Below are 23,375 nucleotides of genomic sequence, written 5' to 3'. Positions count from 1 at the left end.
ACAGACAGTCATACAGACACAGAGTCATACAGACACACATGGTCATACAGACACAGACAGTCATACAGACACATGGTCATACAGACACAGACAGACATACAGACACATGGTCATACAGACACAGACAGACATACAGACACATAGTCATACAGACACAGAGTCATACAGACACACGGTCATACAGACACACATGGTCATACAGACACATGGTCATATACACACACACTGTCATATACACACACATGGTCATACAGACACATGGTCATACAGACACACATGGTCATACACAGACAGTCATACACACACATGGTCACACAGACACATGGTCATACAGTCATAGTCATACAGACACATGGTCATACAAACACATGGTCATACAGACACACATGGTCATACAGAAACATGGTCATGCAGACACAGACATGATCATACTGACACATGGTCATACAGACACACATGGTCATACACAGACAGTCATACACACACATGGTCACACAGACACATGGTCATACAGTCATAGTCATACAGACACATGGTCATACAGACGCATGGTCATACAGACACACACGGTCATACAGACACACGGTCATACAGACACGGTCATACAGACACACACGGTCATACAGACACACATGGTCATACAGACACATGGTCATATACAGACACACCGTCATATACACACACATGGTCATACAGACACACATGGTCATACACAGACAGTCATACACACACATGGTCACACAGACACATGGTCATACAGTAATACAGACACATGGTCATACAGACACATGGTCATACAGACACACATGGTCATACAGACACAGAGTCATACTGACACATGGTCATGCAGACACAGACATGATCATACTGACACATGGTCATACAGACACACATGGTCATACACAGACAGTCATACACACACATGATCACACAGACACATGGTCATACAGTCATACAGACACATGGTCATACAGACGCATGGTCATACAGACACAGAGTCATACAGACACATGGTCATACAGACACACATGGTCATACAGACACACATGGTCATACAGACACACATGGTCATACAGACACATGGTCATACAGACACATGGTCATACAGACACATGGTCATACAGACACACCGTCATACAGACACACCGTCATATACACACACATGGTCATATACACACACATGGTCATACAGACACATGGTCATACAGACACACATGGTCATACAGACACGCATGGTCATACAGACACATGGTCATATACACACATGGTCATACTGACACACCGTCATATACACACACATGGTCATACAGACACATGGTCATATAGACACACATGGTCATACAGACACAGACAGACATACAGACACATGGTCATACAGACACTAGATATTTATGCATAAATAGAATTTTTATTAAAAACTGACAAAAATTTCGTCATTTAGAATAAAGTGACATGTGCAGGGCAGTTGGAATATTACAGGGAGATAAGGTTGCAAAACATGGACACAAATAAAGTTCAATCTACTAAAATACATACTATGTAATTTACATATAAATGCTATAGTCTGCTATAAAATGTACAAAAAATACATTAAAATACTTTGTCATGGAAACAATGTTAAAATTGGCAATTCATGCAATCTATTCTAAAATTATTGCAAAAATAGAAATAAATACAGATAAATGGAAAAGAAAACAAAAGATAAAATAAAAACTTCAATTTGGTATCACAATAACTTTTTACTAGCAAAACATTGATGTACTATTGCCTCCAAAACCAGTCAATAGCAACACATTGTGTTTTATTGCCTCCAAATCCAGTCAATAGCAACACATTGTGTTTTATTGCCTCCAAAACCAGTCAATAGCAACACATTGTGTTTTATTGCCTCCAAATCCAGTCAATAGCAACACATTGTGTTTTATTGCCTCCAAAACCAGTCAATAGCAACACATTGTGTTTTATTGCCTCCAAAACCAGTCAATAGCAACACATTGTGTTTTATTGCCTACCCAATCAGTCAATAGCAACACATTGTGTGTTATTGCCTCCCCAATCAGTCAATAGCAACACATTGTGTTTTATTGCCTCCCCAATCAGTCAATAGCAACACATTGTGTGTTATTGCCTCCCCAATCAGTCAATAGCAACACATTGTGTTTTATTGCCTACCCAATCAGTCAATAGCAACACATTGTGTGTTATTGCCTCCCCAATCAGTCAATAGCAACACATTGTGTTTTATTGCCTCCCCAATCAGTCAATAGCAACACATTGTGTGTTATTGCCTCCCCAATCAGTCAATAGCAACACATTGTGTTTTATTGCCTCCCCAGTTAGTCAATAGCAACACATTGTGTTTTATTGCCTCCCCAGTTAGTCAATAGCAACACATTGTGTTTTATTGCCTCCCCAATCAGTCAATAGCAACACATTGTGTTTTATTGCCTCCCCAGTTAGTCAATAGCAACACATTGTGTTTTATTGCCTCCCCAATCAGTCAATAGCAACACATTGTGTGTTATTGCCTCCCCAATCAGTCAATAGCAACACATTGTGTTTTATTGCTTCCCCAGTTAGTCAATAGCAACACATTGTGTTTTATTGCCTCCCCAATCAGTCAATAGCAACACATTGTGTGTTATTGCCTCCCCAATCAGTCAATAGCAACACATTGTGTTTTATTGCCTCCCCAATCAGTCAATAGCAACACATTGTGTGTTATTGCCTCCCCAATCAGTCAATAGCAACACATTGTGTTATTGCCTCCCCAATCAGTAAATAGCAACACATTGTGTGTTATTGCCTCCATAATCAGTCAATAGCAACACATAATATTCCTTATAGAAAGTTTAGTAAATTTACTAATTTTTTTTAAATGTGTAATATTTTTGAAATCTATATATTCCTTTACGTCACCAACAATATCAGCTACTTCTCTTTGATACAGTCAATAGACACATACTATTGACCTAATGGCTAGTTTAATTTTTTTCAAATTCAGACTTGTTTTACCCAGATATTTCTTTAAAATATTGCGATTTTATTTGAAATATTTTCTTCCATATGAGTATCCCTACAATAGAAACACTTTTTAGTCAAATATTTTGTTCTTAAATTTGAATAATGTTGGTAGTGAGTAGTGACTAATATACCATTAGTGTAATATTTACATTTGTGGATAGAAACTGCCTAACTATCGCCAATTTGCATATATACATTGCCTAACTACACACCTAATGTGCATGCGATCAAATTTTCAGATATTGCCTAACTACACATTAAATTTGCATAGGTTGCCTAACAACACAACAAATTCACATAGACAATGCCTAACTGCCCTGCTAATTCGCATACAATTGATTGGCCAACTCCCAATACAAGCAATTTGCATATACAATGTTACTCAAATCACACATTACCTAATTTCACCCCAAACTATACTTTACCAAAAATTCAATATCAAGTTCACTGGCACATTTGATTTTGACAATTTATTCACTGATCTAATAGATTGAATTTAACATTTAGTTTCAAATGTACATGGTTTGATTGTTTTAATAAAATGATTCAAATTCATATCATCAATCCCAAGAAATTCCTCAAGCGGTTATAACAACACAACATCACAATAGTGCCAATTGGTATGACCTTGGAGCATTACAATAGCCTCTATTGTTATAAACCAGGAACATCACACTAGCCTCTATTGTTATAAACCAGGAACATCACAATAGCCTCTATTGTTATAAACCAGGAACATCACACTAGCCTCTATTGTTATAAACCAGGAACATCACAATAGCCTCTATTGTTATAAACCAGGAACATCACAATAGCCTCTATTGTTATAAACCAGGAACATCACACTAGCCTCTATTGTTATAAACCAGGAACATCACAATAGCCTCTATTGTTATAAACCAGGAACATCACACTAGCCTCTATTGTTATAAACCAGGAACATCACACTAGCCTCTATTGTTATCAACTAGGAGCATCACAATAGCCTCTATTGTTATAAACCAGGAACATCACAATAGCCTCTATTGTTATAAACCAGGAACATCACAATAGCCTCTATTGTTATCAACTAGGAGCATCACAATAGCCTCTATTGTTATAAACCAGGAACATCACAATAGCCTCTATTGTTATCAACCAGGAACATCACACTAGCCTCTATTGTTATCAACTAGGAGCATCACAATAGCTCTATTGTTATAATACAAATATCGTTTAATGAAACTTTACTCTGAATAGCAGTTAAGAATAATGCTCTCTATTGTCATGGAAATTTTAACAATGCCATGACACAATTGTAATAATGCTCTCTATTGTCATGGAAATTTTAACAATGCCATGACACAATTGTAATAATGCTCTCTATTGTCATGGAAATTATAACAATGTCATGACACAATTGAAATAATGCTCTCTATTGTCATTATAATAATGAGTATTAATGCTCTATGGTTACCAGGAAATTGTTGAGGTTTCCACTATTGCAGCACCTGATATATTGTCATGGAAACACATTCTATTGTCATGCAAAATAATGTTTAAATGGCATCATTAAATAAAATCTACCACTTATTAGCAATAAACTATAATCTCCTAATACCAGATGGCAGTGATATAACCAGTCAAGAAATGACATTATGTAAGAGCCTTCCTGATTGGCTGATGGTATCTTTTATGTTATTGGTTTACCCTGCTTTAGACATAAATTACATGAAACATATTCATTTAAATATTTCTTAAAAATCTAGTATAGCACTGTTGTCACCACCAGTCCTCCTCATTTCTTTACAAATCCACACAATAGTTCCGTTTATAATTTCCTTCGTAAAATTGTTGAAAAAAAAATTAACCAATTTTTTTTTAGTTTAAATTGAAAATTTACTCGAATTTTGTCTGTTAGCTCCAAAATTAGAGACTCATTTCCAGAAACATCGAAGAATATAAGAGAAAAGTGCAGAATAATTTGGGTAAGAAAGTCTGGTGGTGAAAAGGCTAATGTTGTATTCTCGTTATGCAAATATGAGAAACATTACTCATAGAATAAGGTAAAAACAGGAAATTTTGTTCAAATAAAATAATACAATAAATGTAGATATCCTGCTTTCCACATATTTCATTTTGAGATTACTGGAGGGTCTTATTCCTTAACCTTTACTGACCTTAAAGAACAAAGCCCCCTAACTCAGTGTCTATTGTTCATAAATCTCTGCTTAATTTAGAAGAGCCACTTAGATTCACATATTTCGTAGTTAATTTCGCATTATCTGTCCGCAATCTCAACATTTGATGGTGTGTATATTAATCAGACGATTGTACATCTACGCCGAAGATTTGAAAAGTGTGAACACTAAATTAAAATCCATAGATACACTCGTAATGTAATTTGCAATACATTTGTATTACCATTTGACAAACTGTCATTAGGACAAAAATGTGATATTTTCAAAACAGTTACAATTCTCAGTATTTCAGAAAATAACTGATGAATGTAATATGTTTATATTTATAGCACTTCCCAAATTATGTTGTAAATCTATTTCCATGACAACCTGACATGATTTAATATTCAAATATTTGCTACAAATTTTGCTACATTTAAAATATACATGTATGCTAATTGTCATGGCAACTGAAATATTATGACATCAAATTCAAATATTTATTTTCTTCGACCAATGATGACATTGTTGAATTCATATCATTGATTACCATATTGGAAGTACTTCCGGGTTCTGGTATGACCTCTGACCCCATGTCATCATCGCCACCACCAGTGATTTGCATATCAATGAGATTTGGGTCCATATTTGCTGCAGGGTAAGTGTTTGGATCTTGTGAATAGTTGTCAGTAGACAGCGCCCCCATACCTTCAACCATGAATGTTTCATAACCTGCAGTGTTTGGTTGCTGTGGCAACTGACAAGTATTAACAGTACTGGAAACTTGATTATTATCAGGGGATGTTTCCATGGCAATTGCTTGCGTTGGTAACGGTGGCTGAGATTCGAATTGTGCGTTCATTTGATCAACGTACCTTGACGTTTGTTCATATATCTGCGCTTGTTCCTGTGGGTAGCACATTTGGGTTTGTTGCTGTGTCATAATAACTTGATTGTATTGTGGTTGTTCTAATGATGGTTGCTGCGGTGATGGTTGCTGTGGTGATGGTTGCTGCGGAGACAACTGGGCTGGATAGTTATTATAACTTTGTTGTTGTCCAAATTGCTGTTGATATTGTTCTTTCTGCATTCGCATCTGTTGACGAATTCGTTGTTGTCTGCGTTGCCGTTGTTTTTCTTCTTGCTGTGTTATGAACATTGCTGCTTCATCCGGGAGAATCACATCACCATTTTCTTGCATTTCTGGCGCATCATCATTTTCCATGGACTCCATTGGAACATTTTCTGCTATGCTAGGAGGTCTTGGTGATGAGTAGCGGTAACCGATATCTGGTAAAGCTTTGAAAGGATTGATCTGAGAGGAGTTAAAGTTTCTGCTTGATGGCGGCATTGAACTCATACTGCTATATCGGTTCAAATCAACTTTAATTGGTGTTCGTAATGCACGTACTGGATCACTAGCACGTCGCACATTAACACCAGGAACTTCATGCGGTAATGGAGTACGTGGTGGTAAACTAACGCCACCCTCACTGTCTCTTCTTGATCCCCACATAGGTGGTACCGGTGATGGAGCACAAGAATCATCTCCCATTTGTTGATGTGTGGCTTGATAAAATTTTGCTTGTAGTCGTCTTTGCTGTGCAACGGTCAATCCAGGTAATCCAGTTGGTGCATTCATACCACTTATACCGCTAGATCTACGAGATGAACCCGGTGATATCGGATCATATGGAGATCCAAGTACACTTAAACGATTTGACGCCTGTGATGCTTCAGAACCACGTCGTCCTGCTGGGAATGGACTCGCTTCACTAGATCTACGACTTGAAAATTGACTAAACGGGAAAGGAGACGCTTCTGATGATCGACGACTGCTATAATACGAACTGATAGTACTTGTATTGCTGTCACGTCTGCGTCCCAAACTGTCGTACGATATACCGCTACCACAGCGACCGCTATCAGGAAGATTGGAACTTTCATGGAAACTTTTACGAGGAAGATTACGCCTGTTATTAACAGGTGCCGCTGAAATTGTAGAAATTTTGAATAAATTAGCACAGAGGCAGTGAATATATGATAATTTGCACCTGTCCCTTTCCACATCAGTGTTTAAATTAGCATAAATTAGCACAAAAGCAGTAAATATATAATTTGAATCTGTCCCGTTCAACATCTATGTTTAAATTAACATAAATTAGCACAGAGGCAGTGAATATATGATAATTTTTACCCGTCCCTTTTCACATCAGTGTTTAAATTAGCACAAAAGCAGTAAATATATAATTTACATCTGTCCGGTTCAAAATCTATGTTTAAATTAACATAAATTAGCATAAATTAGCACAGAGGCAGTGAATATATGATAATTTTTACCCGTCCCTTTTCACATCAGTGTTTAAATTAGCATAAATTAGCACAAAAGCAGTAAATATATAATTTACATCTGTCCGGTTCAAAATCTATGTTTAAATTAACATAAATTAGCATAAATTAGCACAGAGGCAGTGAATATATGATAATTTTTACCCGTCCCTTTTCACATCAGTGTTTAAATTAGCATAAATTAGCACAAAAGCAGTAAATATATAATTTACATCTGTCCCATTCAAAATCTATGTTTAAATTAACATAAATTAGCACAGAGGCAGTGAATATATGATAATTTTTACCCGTCCCTTTTCACATCAGTGTTTAAATTAGCAAAAATTAGCACAAAAGCAGTAAATATATAATTTACATCTGTCCCGTTCAAAATCTATGTTTAAATTAACATAAATTAGCACAGAGGCAGTGAATATATGATAATTTTTACCCGTCCCTTTTCACATCAGTGTTTAAATTAGCACAAAAGCAGTAAATATATAATTTACATCTGTCCAGTTCAACATCTATGTCTAAATTAACATAAATTAGCATGAATTAGCACAGAGGCAGTGAATATGATAATTTATACCCGTCCCTTTCCACATCAGTGTTCAAATTAGCATAAATTAGCATAAATTAGCACAGCGAATATTATTCTGCATCTAATACTGATTTTGACTTTTAAATAATCTAAAATAAACTTCTACAATTTTTTCTTCACAAATTTGGACAGATATTAGGCGATATTATTAGCATAGTAACAACTTGATTCATTTATGGGGTTATGACTGATTTTTCTGGTATTAATCATGCAAAAATCATTACGTCTTACAATGGAATATTTTGACACATGTACAATTCAATGGTTAATTGTCTGGTTATGATCACTCAGTATGTGTTGTAGTAGGTATAAGCGATCACTAACACATGCATTTAACAGATGATTCCACCCAATGCAACTACAGATGGTTGGCAGTAATAATAATTATCTTTATCAGCCATTGATACCATATTTGGGTGCATTCAATGACCTGATATGTGAATTGGATTTTCATGCTGTGTTTGTTTGGGTTGCTTTCATTGATATTGTCTAATATTGAAACACACATTCACTGTAGATGGAAATTAAAGGCGATTATTTTGAGACATTCCTGTGTATTGGGATACTGACTGTGTATAGGTGTGTATTGGGATACTGACTGTGCATGGGTGTGTATTGGGACACTGACTGTGCATAGGTGTGTATTGGGATACTAACTGTGCATAGGTGTGTATTGAGATACTGACAGAGCATAGGTGTATATTGGGATACTGACTGCATAGGTGTGTATTGGGATACTGACTGTACATAGGTGTGTATTGGGATACTGACTGTGCATAGGTGTGTATTGGGATACTGACTGTGTATAGGTGTGTATTGGGACACTGACTGTGCATGGGTGTGTATTGGGATACTAACTGTGCATAGGTGTGTATTGAGATACTGACAGAGCATAGGTGTATATTGGGATACTGACTGCATAGGTGTGTATTGGGATACTGACTGTACATAGGTGTGTATTGGGATACTGACAGTGCATAGGTGTGTATTGGGATACTGACTGTGCATAGGTGTGTATTGGGATACTGACTGTGCATAGGTGTGTATTGGGATACTGACTGTGCATAGGTGTGTATTGGGTTACTGACTGTGCATGGGTGTGTATTGGGTTACTGACTGTGCATGGGTGTGTATTGGGATACTAACTGTGCATTAGGATACTGACTGTGCATAGGTGTGTATTGGGATACTGACTGTGCATAGGTGTGTATTGGGATACTGACTGCATAAGTGTGTATTGGGATACTGACTGTGCATAGGTGTATATTGGGATACTGACTGCATAGGTGTGTATTGGGATACTGACTGTGCATAGATGTGTATTGGGATACTGACTGTGCATAGGTGTGTATTGGGATACTGACTGTGCATAGGTGTGTATTGGGATACTGACTGCATGGGTGTGTATTGAGATACTGACAGAGCATAGGTGTGTATTGGGATACTGACTGTGCATGGGTGTGTATTGAGATACTGACAGAGCATAGGTGTGTATTGGGATACTGACTGTGCATGGGTGTGTATTGAGATACTGACTGTGCATAGGTGTGTATTGGGATACTGACTGTGCATAGGTGTGTATTGGGATACTGACTGTGCATAGGTGTGTATTGGGATACTGACTGTGCATGGGTGTATATTGGGATACTGACTGTACATAGGTGTGTATTGGGACATTGACTGTGCATAGGTGTGTATTGGGACATTGACTGTGCATGTGTGTGTATTGGGATACTGACTGAGCATAGGTGTGTATTGGGATACTGACTGTGCATAGGTGTAAATTGGGATATTGAATGTGCATAGGTGTATATTGGGATACTGACTATGTATAGGTGTGTATTGGGACATTAAATGTGCATAGGTGTGTATTGGGATACTGACTGTGCATAGGTGTGTATTGGGATACTGACTGTGCATAGGTGTGTATTGGGATACTGACTGTGCATAGGTGTGTATTGGGATACTGACTGTGCATGGGTGTATATTGGGATACTGACTGTGCATAGGTGTATAATGGGATACTGACTATGTATAGGTGTGTATTGGGACATTAAATGTGCATAGGTGTATTGGGATACTGACTGTGCATAGGTGTGTATTGGGATACTGACTGTGCATAGGTGTGTATTGGGATACTGACTGTGCATAGGTGTGTATTGGGACATTGACTGTGCATAGGTGTGTATTGGGATACCGACTGTGCATAGGTGTGTATTGGGACATTGACTGTGCATAGGTGTGTATTGAGATACTGACAGAGCATAGGTGTATATTGGGATACTGACTGAGCATAGGTGTGTATTGGGATACTGACTGTGCATAGGTGTGTATTGGGACATTGACTGTGCATAGGTGTGTATTGGGATACCGACTGTGCATAGGTGTATATTGGGATACTGACTGAGCATAGTGTGTATTGGGATACTGACTGAGCATAGGTGTGTATTGGGATACTGAATGTGCATAGGTGTGTATTGGGACATTGAATGTGCATAGGTGTATATTGGGATACTGACTATGCATAGGTGTGTATTGGGACATTGAATGTGCATAGGTGTGTATTGGGATACTGACTGTGCATAGGTGTGTATTGGGATACTGACTGTGCATAGGTGTGTATTGGGATACTGACTGTGCATAGGTGTGTATTGGGACATTGACTGTGCATAGGTGTGTATTGGGATACCGACTGTGCATAGGTGTGTATTGGGACATTGACTGTGCATAGGTGTGTATTGGGATACTGACTGTGCATAGGTGTGTATTGAGATACTGACAGAGCATAGGTGTATATTGGGATACTGACTGAGCATAGGTGTGTATTGGGATACTGACTGTGCATAGGTGTGTATTGGGATACTGACTGTGCATAGGTGTGTATTGGGACATTGACTGTGCATAGGTGTGTATTGGGATACCGACTGTGCATAGGTGTATATTGGGGTACTGACTGTGCATAGGTGTGTATTGGGACATTGACTGTGCATAGGTGTGTATTGGGGTACCGACTGTGCATAGGTGTGTATTGGGACATTGACTGTGCATAGGTGTGTATTGGGATACCGACTGTGCATAGGTGTGTATTGGAACATTGACTGTGCATAGGTGTGTATTGGGATACTGACTGTGCATAGGTGTGTATTGAGATACTGACTGAGCATAGGTGTGTATTGTGATACTGACAGAGCATAGGTGTGTATTGGGATACTGACTGTGCATAGGTGTGTATTGGGACATTGACTGTGCATAGGTGTGTATTGGGATACCGACTGTGCATAGGTGTGTATTGGGATACCGACTGTGCATAGGTGTGTATTGGGACATTGACTGTGCATAGGTGTGTATTGGGACATTGACTGTGCATAGGTGTGTATTGAGATACTGACAGAGCATAGGTGTATATTGGGATACTGACTGAGCATAGGTGTGTATTGGGATACTGACTGTGCATAGGTGTGTATTGGGACATTGACTGTGCATAGGTGTGTATTGGGATACTGACTGTGCATAGGTGTGTATTGGGACATTGACTGTGCATAGGTGTGCATTGGGATACTGACTGTGCATAAGTGTATATTTGGATACTGACTGTGCATAGGTGTGTATTGGGATACTGACTGTGCATGGGTGTGTATTGGGACATTGACTGCGCATAGGTGTGTATTGGGATACCGACTGTGCAAAGGTGTATATTGGGATACTGACTGAGCATAGTGTGTATTGGGATACTGACTGAGCATAGGTGTGTATTGGGATACTGACTGTGCATAGGTGTGTATTGGGATACTGACTGTGCATAGGTGTGTATTGGGATACTGACTGTGCATAGGTGTGTATTGGGATACTGACTGAGCATAGGTGTGTATTGGGATACTGAAAGGTGTGGCCACAATTCAGAATTTTATAAAATTATGTCAAAGATGATTTATTTATTTTTTTCAAATGTCCTTTTCAGGACAAGAGAAACCAAAAATATAAATATGAAGGTGGTCATTTGACAGGGAATTTAAAGCGTGGTGGTCGTCATGCAGCGTATGTTCAAATTTCATGCAAAAAAATAATGTATTTTACACACATGGTATACGTCGCTATAAGTCCCATATCAAACAGGACACGGCACAACGACCACTGCCCTTTAAGCATTTTACATTACTTACTACTAGAAATGATAGCTGGTAGATTGGGAACACATGGAATAGAGTTTGTTACTTTCTGTGAAAGTCGACCAACGTTAGAGACTCCTCGCATCTTCTTTCCCGCTGTCGTCCTTTTTGATGGTACGTGATATACATGTGTATGTGTAGTTGTCACGGCAACACTACCATCTCGAAATTCAACACCATGTCGACTACTACTTGTGACTTTGTGTTCACAAATCTTTTGATCTTCTATTGTTGTGAGATCACCGAGACTGTCGCTGTGCATATTCATTTCAACGCCGCTGTCGTCATGCGGTGATGAACTACAAACAGGTTGTGGTGACTGTTGAATAAACATATAATTCTATTAGATATGATTTCACGCAATTTTTAGTATAGTTATCAAGAGGGGCATATACAACAGAATTTGGAGGGTTAGAGTCGGATAAGGGGTGAGGGTACATTGGAACGTCATTCCTAATATAGTACAAAGATATGTCACACTTCCATACTATGTTATCCCTCTATTTGGTTTTCTAAAAAAAACAAATATTAGAGAAGAAATTTCATTTTAGTACAGGAGAGGGTAACACTTAACAGGCAAAAAATGTGTCAATCTCCATTTTTCGTCAGGAATATCAAAAATTTGAAAATATCCATTGTCATTGTCTTATAATAAAATCTTACCAATTTTGTCTCACTTGGTTTTACTCTTATTGGTCTAACACTTAAACATTCGTCCACCTTTCCAATATCTGGCTTGTGCTCTCCCTTTTCACCCTTGCCGCCATGGTGACTGTTACCATGGTTACTTCCTCCCATGTCTGGTTTTCTGTCACCTTTATGTTTCTTGGTGACATGCGCATCTGGTCCGTGTACTGTCTTGACATGTTTCCGTAGCGAGCTCGGATCTGTGTATCGCTTGGGGCAACCGGGGATCTTACATGCATAAGGTTTCTACAAAGTAAACAAACATTCATTATCATAATAATAATAATAACAACAACAGAAAGTCAACTTAGTTAAGCACTGATATTCATCACTATGCAGTTGACAATATCTTAGTATAGCCATAATGTTCACATACCGTAATCATCTTACCACCATTTTCGACTAAACGCTTACCCACCATTTTGGGGGGATGTCAGTTTTTGGTGTCATGTTCAACTTCGCAAACACCTCTTTCCGAAACAACTCAAATTAAACAGTTTAGTCTTGGAACACGGTTATTGAACATTATTTTATCTTTTCATACTAATTACAGGATCTTTTATGACTATCGTAAATTGTGTGTAAACTGGTAAACTACAATTCAACACCCCCTTGTTCAAGGTTGTGAAAAATGTTATATACATCCACACTTTCAAATCAACATTTATTTTAAAAAATCTTATTGTTTTTTTTGTCAAAATCAGTGCCAACAGATCAATTTAAACACTTTGTGCTGTAAAAAACGCTAACGTCAATTCCCGATTGCATTCTGATTGATTAATAACATCAGTTCAAATATTGCCGAAAACCTTATTGCGGAAATTGATTAGGGTCAAGGGTTAGTGTTAAACCAGAAACATTCAATAACGAAAATAATAACGAAGTTTTTGACATTTTCTCACAGACTCTAATAATTTCTACACTGTAAATTCTGACTTTATGTAAATAATATTGTAATAAAATGTGTGTATTTTGAACAAATTTCTGTTTACACTGCAAGTTGCAGAAATCAATGACGATGCAATTCATTTCGAAATTTTAAATCCCATCAAAAAGATGTGCTAACCCCCCCCCCCCCCACCCCACAAAATCTGGCAGATGGTTAACTAAAATTGTCTTCCGGAAAAAATTTTGAATTTACTCCCTAAAAAAACAGCCAAGCACCCAGGGTACTGATTCAAATGGGGTCTTACCAGTACGTGACCTCAAATATTTAAAGATACTTACAGCATTTGAATGTGTTCTGTTTTGATGTTTTGCTCTGTCGGAAGCATTCGAGAACGCCTTAGTACAACCATCATGCTCACATACATAGGGTCTCTCACCAGTATGAGACCTCAAATGAGTTTTTAAGTTTTCTAGACGGGAATATGCTTTGAAACAGCCTTCAAACTGAAAATGAAAAAAGAATAAAAAAAAACATTTTATTTATACAGAAATCTCAGTAAACTGCTTTCAGTTCTACTTTCAGTTCATGTATTTTACATATTTCTTGTATGTAATACTGTCAACTACTTTTATGTTGTGAGACACAGAATGTCATGTCATTTGTTATTATATTAAATCATATAAATGATATTGGCTTGATATACAGAGGAAAAGGTTATTTATCATTAATGCGAGTCCCATGCAACAAAAGTGTGGCCACGGCAACCATTTTAAGTCGAACATAATGAAAGTAGTTACAAAGTTTAGTACCATTACATTTTAAATGTTAGAAACAAATATTAGTTCATTGATGAAAGGTTTTGCCAAAACATTATACAGACTATCAAACTTTCTAGCCACTGTACCAGGATATCGTTACAAACAAGTAACCTGTAGAATGCTGTGTGGGTAATATTTTTATATTGACTTTAATTTTGTTGCATTTGCAGCAAATAGTTACCAAACAATGAAAAATCTATAGGATTGGATATACCTCTCAGCTGGCTTCACATGCATAGTTCAAGACTGCCTAACCAGTGCTTATACCAGGATTTAGTTACAGCACCTAGGCGGTATGTGGTTACAGCTTCATGTTCCAAGTAATCGCAAGAAATTGACATGACAATAGAAATTCATGAAAGACTGGCAGTCCCATGCAATTAACAGCGAATGAAATTCCTGGGATTGAAACATATATTTTGAAGTCACTGTAGGCAATGAATAACTTCAAGTTGACATAAAGACGAGGTAGTTTATTTAATCAGTGCTAGAGGCTGAAATTATAATTAATTTGTTTATTTCAATTTCTCCTGAAGTCAAATAGAATACACTGGTGAAACACGGTTGTAACCGTGGGTGAAAGGATGTTTTGGGATGTAGTTTACATTGTTTATGGAGTGGTAGGGTCGGGTGTAATTTGTTCATTTCCAACTCTTATGAAGTCACGTTGATTTCACTTAATTTATTTTTGTTGACATGTTTTCAAGCATTACATGTGAATCCAATTTCACTGTGCTGTGTCTCAATAGAGTATGAGGAAATGGCATTTTCACTGGAATTTATTTCAGGGGAAAAATGTTTTCAGTGATAATGAAGTATTATGATAGAACCCCATACCCTCCCCGTGGCTTTCATTGCGTATGGAATTTATTTTCACGAGTGATGCGGTGTATCCTGCTACCATACTTTCACGAGCGAAGCCACGGGGAGGGTGTGGGGTTCTGTTATTATTACATATGTCTCATATTTGATTATTTCATATTAAAGAAAGAACGTGCAACAAACCGTGATAGAAATTTAGGTCGGGTAACCCAATTGCCCAGTAATATGCTCCAAGACTGCTGCGACCTAGCAACGCGTGTTAGTGTAGAACGCGTGTCACTGTACGTGTGGAAATGAAATAATCAGACGTCTAATTTGAGTCATTGTTCGAATAAATAACTCATGGATGTTTAAGCATGGTGGTCGTCTCGCAGCGCGTGTTCGAATTTCATGTAAATAAACAATGTATTTTACACGCGTTGTATACGTCGCTATGAGTCCCATATCGAACAGGACGCGGCACGACGACTGTCGCCCTTTAGTTGGGACCACGACAGAACCAGAACTTAAACTGGGCTACTACGATACACAGTTTATGTTGAAGTTAAAAGTTCCCCCACAGATCTGTGCACTGGCAAACATGCCGTGCAACTGCGGTACTCCACTGACGGGATGACTTTCGTTGACATCGGTCGTCGCTGACTCGTGAGCTGCACACTACAACCTCGTTTGTGATGTTGTTTGCTGGTCGTGGATAGACTGAGTCTTGGTTAGCGGTTAAATGTTGCTCATTTGGCGTTGGTAACTTTATTTGGAACTGAGTAACGCCGCAAAGTCGCCAGCAGAAACCTTCTGGTATCTCAATGTTGATGGTTGCGGCTCCACAGTAATCGCTGATTTTACTGCGGGTCCAGGCTGCGGGTGAATCTTCCGCGAGCCCTTTAAGATTTATAAAACTCAGTTTCCAGGTGGTCAACATACATTAAGTTCTCCCAATCCTAGTATTCTATGTGATGTACATCTAACATGCCAAAAATGCTGGTGAGCAATTTGAACCGGACAAAAATAGCAGAAGGAAATGTGTTTACAAAATAAAAATAGTGATTTCTTGAAATAGATACCAGGAAGGGGAGGGGATAAAAGAAAAGTTATATAACATTTTATTATTCAATAATTTATTAAAATACATAAGTTTGTCCAACTCCCTGTGAAACAACACCTCAGACATAGCTCACTGTACTCGGCTTGAGTGTGGGCACAAAGTTACTATTTGAATTTTTGATTTTTTTTTTCATTAATGAGAAAGTTGACCCCAAAGTTAGAGTAACTGTTCACCAGGAATGGCTTTTTAACTATTCTGTGTTTTTTTGTTTTTGTTTTTAGTTTGTTTTTTTTTGGATTGCCTGATTTTGTTCATACTTGACAGGCAGGTCGTACCATCACTAATTGGAAAAACAATCCTGACCCACCGCTACCATGGCAACAGCCAAAATCAGTTTTTTGAAAACTTTCGCCCCAAATTTATTACCTCCTACCAGTCTTGTAATAGCAGTGTTCAAATGATCATGCCTTTTATTCTGGCTACGTTGCGCACTGGTAAGAGATCACCGGCGCCGACATTGTTACACTGTATCAACGTAATCCCAACGCAACTTTTAACTTTGAATAAAATGTAAATGCTGCCTCCAATCTAGAAAATACTATCGCAAAACGGTTGGAAATAATACATTTAACGGCTGAATACGTCCTAGTAATACAATAAAGTAACCTTTAAAGACTAAATGTTATTTTGCGAATCTCGTATAATGTGCCCGGTTTTAGTTATAAACCGACGTTAGCTTCACGTTCATGTCATACCATGGTAACAGCCGAAAACATATTGCTTGTTTTTTATCGGCTTGTTTTCAGTGGCAACCTAAGTATTTTTATTTTGTAAACAAATTTTCGTCTGCTATTTTTATCCAGTTCAAATCGTTCAGCAACATTTTTGGCATAGTAGGTGTACATCACATGGAATACTACGATTGAGAGAACTTGGTGTATGTTGACTGAGTTTTATCATAGTACGAAGTACCAGGAGGTTTCTGCTGGCGACGTTGCGGCGTTACCCAGTTCCAAATAAAGATTACCAACGCCAAATGAGCAACATTTTAACTGGTAATCAAGATTCATTAAATCCATGGCTAACAAGCAACATCACAAGCGAAGTTGTAGCACGCAGTACTAGTAAGTCATCCCGTCAGTGGAGTACCACAGTAGCACGGCATGTTTGCCTTCAGCATTGTATTCACACGAATCACGTGGTGTGCCGCTCTCGTTCAAACCCGGGATTCGATCAATAGAGGAGTTTCAGTAAAGAAAACATCGCAAATCATGCAAGTTCAACATTTTCAAACCAATATACTAAAACAGAAATGCTCAGAGATGCAAAAGAAGGATAGATATTACTTTTCACTATACACATCTCTGTTGATACTATCTCTCACATATTCTACTCCCAATTACTCCTGCGTAAAATGGACTAGCCTCTTTTCATGTTGACATTCAGAGTAAAATCATGTGACAGGCTGTTAAAATTGGCTGTTGCATACTCTTTCGCCGGTCTGGAAAATGTGTTTAATTAGCTCTCATTCAAGCAACAATGCAGATTTCCCAGTGGGAGTGAAACTATTCCACTCTGCCATTGAAAAATAGGGGTGTTTTCAGCAAAAAACGAATAACCCTGGAATGCACACAACAAGATGAATTTTGGAACAAATCGTGCATTACTTACAGCAGCAGAATACCACAGAAATATCAGACGAAACATGAAAACACTATATATTGTATTTCAGCCTGAACCCTCTATATTGCAATTCAAGGAATTAACCCCATATGTGCAACCATTTCCCACCTTGGTATTACCCAACCCTGAAAACAAACTCTGAAGCGTTTGGTAATAAAGCTGACCAATTTCACAGACTCCACAACTACAATAGCGCCCTCTAGAGGGCTATATAGGCTAAAAACAAGGAAATGTATAAACCTGTTGACACTACAATAGTTTCATTGCATCACTGGAGATACCACTCTGTCTGTTAGGGTTTAGGGTTATTAGGGTTTAAAGCAAATACAGTATCTAGGATTAAATTTTAAAACAAGCAGCCTGTCGGCTGAGATAGCTCCGCTGTTAGCAATGCACATTACAATTAAAGAACAGAAGATATCATTAGAAAATGAACAATGTGTGTATAGTATCAAAGCAATCAGACTTGCTGTTTTCAACAAGGATTCAAAAATATCATTTTTCACCAAAAATAATCATCAAAATTAGATAATTGAGGATATCACAATGAAATGAACAAATCTGAGAGAGGTCTACATGTAGTACCTATATATGTATAGTATCAAAGCAATCAGACTTGTGGTTTTCAACAAGAAGTCAAAAATATCACTTTTCACCAAAAATTAAAAAAATATTCACTAAAATTAGAGAATTAAATTTTAAAATAAAAAGTAAATTTAAAAGTGTACAAAACACTATGCAAGATGTCATGTGACTTAATGTCATATTGTTCATCTGATCCATTTAGCCAAATATACCATTATGTTTTTAATATTCTTTTGATAACTGGTAGTGAATTGTATATTAAGCAAAAATTAAACATAGATAAAAAATACATTGAGAATTTGGTGGAAACATATGACAGAATCCAACTACACCGCTCTGATGTTTGTAGTGTATGGAAGTTATTTTAATGAGTGATGCAGTGTATTCTGTGACTGTATTTTCACAACTGAAACTGAAAAGAAAATATAGCATGGATACGCAGCATAACAATATTTTCAGAAATGTACTGTACTGCCACGCCTTACAAAGATGAATTGTAAATTCTATTGATAGTGTTAAAGTAATCCAGGGTCCATAGCACCAAGAGCCAAATTATTTCCAAGACTTTTCCCCAAACTTTCTTGCATTTTCCCCCAAGACATTTAATTCAGACCAACATTATCACCAAAGCTTATCAACGTTCTGAGAATATGGTAGATCCCTGGATAAAATGAATAAATAATTACCAGGGATATGAAGAAATTTAAAAGCTTTTTAAAGATTTTTTTTATTTTTCCTGTAATTTAAAGACAACTCAAAGACTTTCCAGACCTCAGAAAATCTAAAGACTTTCAAAGGATTTTACCTTTCTAAAGCTCAGGAAATCTATTTCGATTTGCAGAGATGGACATTTTGGGATTTAGACAGAATCCCAAGGAACAGAGACCCATCAAACAAAACCTTGGTAGGACTGATTCCTGGTAGATAAAATACATTTTTTTTTAAGCAGTCTCAAATTCACAACCCCCAGGGAAGTGAACACAAGTCAAATACCCAAGGGATGATTGACACAATACTGTCAATTGAGTGTCAAATACCCAAGGGATGATTGACACAATACTGTCAATTGAGTGTCAAATACCCAAGGGATGATTGACACAATACTGTCAATTGAGTGTAAGCTCTAAAATTCCTCTATATGCAAAACATTGAAACAAAAATGTGTTGCAGAAAATTATGGTGTTCAGACATGTAAATGAGCGAAGTTAAGACAAAGTACAGTGGGTGATTCCATCTTTACCACCCCTCACAACAATACCCCTCACAATCCTGCCACCCCTCATCACAGCATCCCTGCCACCCCTCACCACAACATCCCTTCCAAACCTCACATCACTGACAACCCTCAAGACAACACCTTTGCCACCCCTCATTACTGACACCCTCACAACACCCCTCACCAGTAACACCCCTCACAATATATCCCAGATCCATTTTTGATGACAATCAGTAACCCAGACTGTACTGAATTAACATGTATAAGAAAATTAGAGAAGAACTTTGGTCTTTGAATCATAAAGTAATTACATTCACATATGGAAACCATTATAGCTGTTGCCATACCAACAAGGTTTAAGTATTCCCTCCTGTGATATCACCTATCTTAATTTGTTACATGATATCAGCCAATTGATGTGTTGTCATGGTAACTAAGATTATAAAACACTCCTTAAAACCTACAAGGACATAAATCATGGGTTACCAATTGGTCAGAGGTCAGATGAATTAATTTCTCAATCTTTCACAGCTGAACCAATTCTAGTGACATTACTCTTGTTGATATATTCCTAAAATATTACAAGGTTATGACGATAAGACAGTTCAGAGGGAGCAATGACCGATGCAACCGACCAACGCGTGTACCATGTATCGTCTGAGTGCCTCCTTCGCGGTATCCTCCTCATAATTCCCATGTTTGACATCATCTAGATCCGGCCGTTTGGTGTAGGATATCCATAAATAGTTATAATTATCAAAACTCTTTTATTTTCAAAAATCATTAAAATTGTTTTTCATAATTTGATATTTTCTAATGTGGTAGGGTTATTAATTTATGGTTATTAATAGACTATCAATAAGGAGACAGAAAATCGATCAAAAGCAGCTGAGATGTAGTTTTTTCGCAGAATGCTCAGAATCAACAAGGTTTCTCGTCAATGAAATAAAGAAGAGGCAAGCAACGTTCTTTGGACTTGTGGTGAGAAGAAAATAAATGGAACATTTAGTAACAACAGGGAAAATTGATGGGAAACGAAGCATGGGTAGACAGAGAGAGAGAGAAGATGCTTGACAGTATGAAGTCATGATACAGTAGGAAAAGCCAACAGAAACGATATCGTGCACTTGGAACCGTGATAGATGGAGATCCATGGTAGTCAACGCTATGCAGAACCGCACAAAATGAATGAATGAATATGGTAGGATGCAGATACCACAAAATTACAACAAACTTATAGCAAACATTACACTGACGTATTATTCACTATTTCATTGTAACAAATGAAGATACTGCAGATCGATTTAATTCTTACTATGTACATACCAATAAACCCAATATACCAGCATTTTATAGAGGGCATATTTAGCAAAATACTGATACTGTAAAATAATTTATTTTATCTGGAATTAATTTTCGCTGATTTCTGACGAGTTGAATGTAAAACATAAGAAAAAAGGTATATTCGCTGGATTTTATTTTTAATGAAACATTCTTTCAGCAAAAATAGTGAAAATTAATTCCAAGCCAAAATAAAGTATTCTACAGTAGTATTATCTATACGATTACTTATACCACCTAGGCAAAATTTTTTCTTCCAAATTCTAGATTTATTTTTTTATTTATTTTTGTATCTTATTGAATTTTACAACTGTGTATTGTGTTTGCTTCCACAGTATTACCATATATCAAATTAAACATGATAAAATTTATGCTGGTTATTTTCTCCTCATTTACTGGTAGACATGCCCTCCCTATCCAATAAATGAAGCATTCTATCCTACCTAGAAAACCACTAGGTATTTGATTAAGACCTACCCATGATAATTTTACCCAGTTGTTACATCTGAAGACTAGGCCAGGTGGGCAATGCATACTGGGTAATAGTATTACTGTTTTATGCAAATTACCAGATGTATTGGTCCCACAGCAAATACTGTCAGAATCAGAAAGTGAAATGAATACTTTATTTTCACTTGGAATTAATTTTCACTATTTTTGCTGAAGGAATGATTCAGTAAAAATAAAATCCAGCGAATATACCTTTTTTCCTATATTTTACATTCAAGTTGTCAAAAATCAGTGAAAATAAATTCTATACAAAACTCCCATATTGTCTTTAGCTAAAATAAAGTATTTGACAGCAATACAGTATGTAATCAGACTTCTACTCAGTAATATTAGAAAAGGACTAATTCACAGATCCACAACTGCCATTAACATTCTGCCAGATGTGAGGGTGAATTTTATTCAGATTCGACGACAATAAATTTTGTTATATTCGTCAACAATGACTAAAAGTAATCTCAAACAATTGTCATCATTTAAAAGCATTCCCAAGAAAAATGTTGCAGTAGTAAATTTCCAAATTCATGATTTTTCAAAGCAACTAAATCAGTTCATAATGTGGTATAGGCCAGTGCGATTAAAACTATCCTGAGTGGGAACCCAGAAACCTTAAGACACTGTATGTACATAGGTCCAAATTCATGATTTTTCAAAGCAACTAAATCAGTTCATAATGTGGTATAGGCCAGTGCGATTAAAACTATCCTGAGTGGGAACCCAGAAACCTTAAGACACTGTATGTACATAGGTCCAAATTCATGATTTTTCAAAGCAACTAAATCAGTTCATAATGTAGTATTGGCCAATACAATTAAAACTATCCTGAGTGAGAACCCAGAAACCTTAAGACACTGTATGTACATAGGTCCAAATTCATGATTTTTCAAAGCAACTAAATGTAGTATTGGCCAATACAATTAAAACTATCCTTAGTGGAAAGCTTAGTGTTGTAGACACTGTATGTACATAGGTAAGTATAAGTGTTTGTACAACACTTCATAACATCTACTTATTACAACCAGCACAAGTAGGTACATATGGGTCTGTGTCAATATTTGACTTACAATAGAAAGCAAGACACAATTTCCTAAATCCTGATTAGTGTGCCTTCTTAACAAAACTGATTTTGTAAGGATCCAGAGACAAAATGGAGACACAATTTCCTAATTCCTAATCAGTGTGCCTTCTCAACAAAACTGATTTTGTAGGAATCCTATGTCAAAATGGAATCTTCAAATGTATGCGACTGTAGGTGACTGGAGGTACAAACTAGAATATTGTGAATTTCAAACTTTTTCATAAAATATGAATATTATTTCACCAAATTACAAATTTTGTAAATATATTGAAGATCACATAATAATTAATATTTAATTTAATTTTTATAATTTTATTTTTATAATTTTATTTACTGACAGAAACTGTGAGAGGGAAATTATTAATGTTTTGTTAAAATATGCAAATCAGTATTTTTTAACCCCATTTCACTTTTACTATTTATGTA

The 23,375-nt window shown here is 36.9% G+C and overlaps 1 protein-coding gene across 1 annotated transcript in view; it reads right to left on the bottom strand.

The window, feature by feature from the left end:
• Positions 1-1,388: 1,388 nt before the first annotated feature.
• Positions 1,389-23,375, bottom strand: part of LOC100377291 (transcription activator GLI2.S-like) — a 50,775-nt gene continuing 28,788 nt past the window's right edge. The window contains exons 9-12 of the mRNA XM_085494173.1: positions 14,196-14,360; positions 12,945-13,214; positions 12,276-12,600; positions 1,389-7,175 (exon numbers count right to left, since the gene is read on the bottom strand). Of these exons, the coding sequence (XP_085350299.1) occupies positions 5,662-7,175; positions 12,276-12,600; positions 12,945-13,214; positions 14,196-14,360 (2,274 nt within the window). The 3' untranslated portion in view covers positions 1,389-5,661. The remainder of the gene's footprint in view (positions 7,176-12,275; positions 12,601-12,944; positions 13,215-14,195; positions 14,361-23,375) is intronic.

Source organism: Saccoglossus kowalevskii, chromosome 20 (genome assembly GCF_978046115.1).
Source record: "Saccoglossus kowalevskii chromosome 20, keSacKowa6.1, whole genome shotgun sequence".
Taxonomy (NCBI): Eukaryota; Metazoa; Hemichordata; class Enteropneusta; family Harrimaniidae; genus Saccoglossus; species Saccoglossus kowalevskii.
This window is presented reverse-complemented; position numbering and strand designations above follow the sequence as displayed.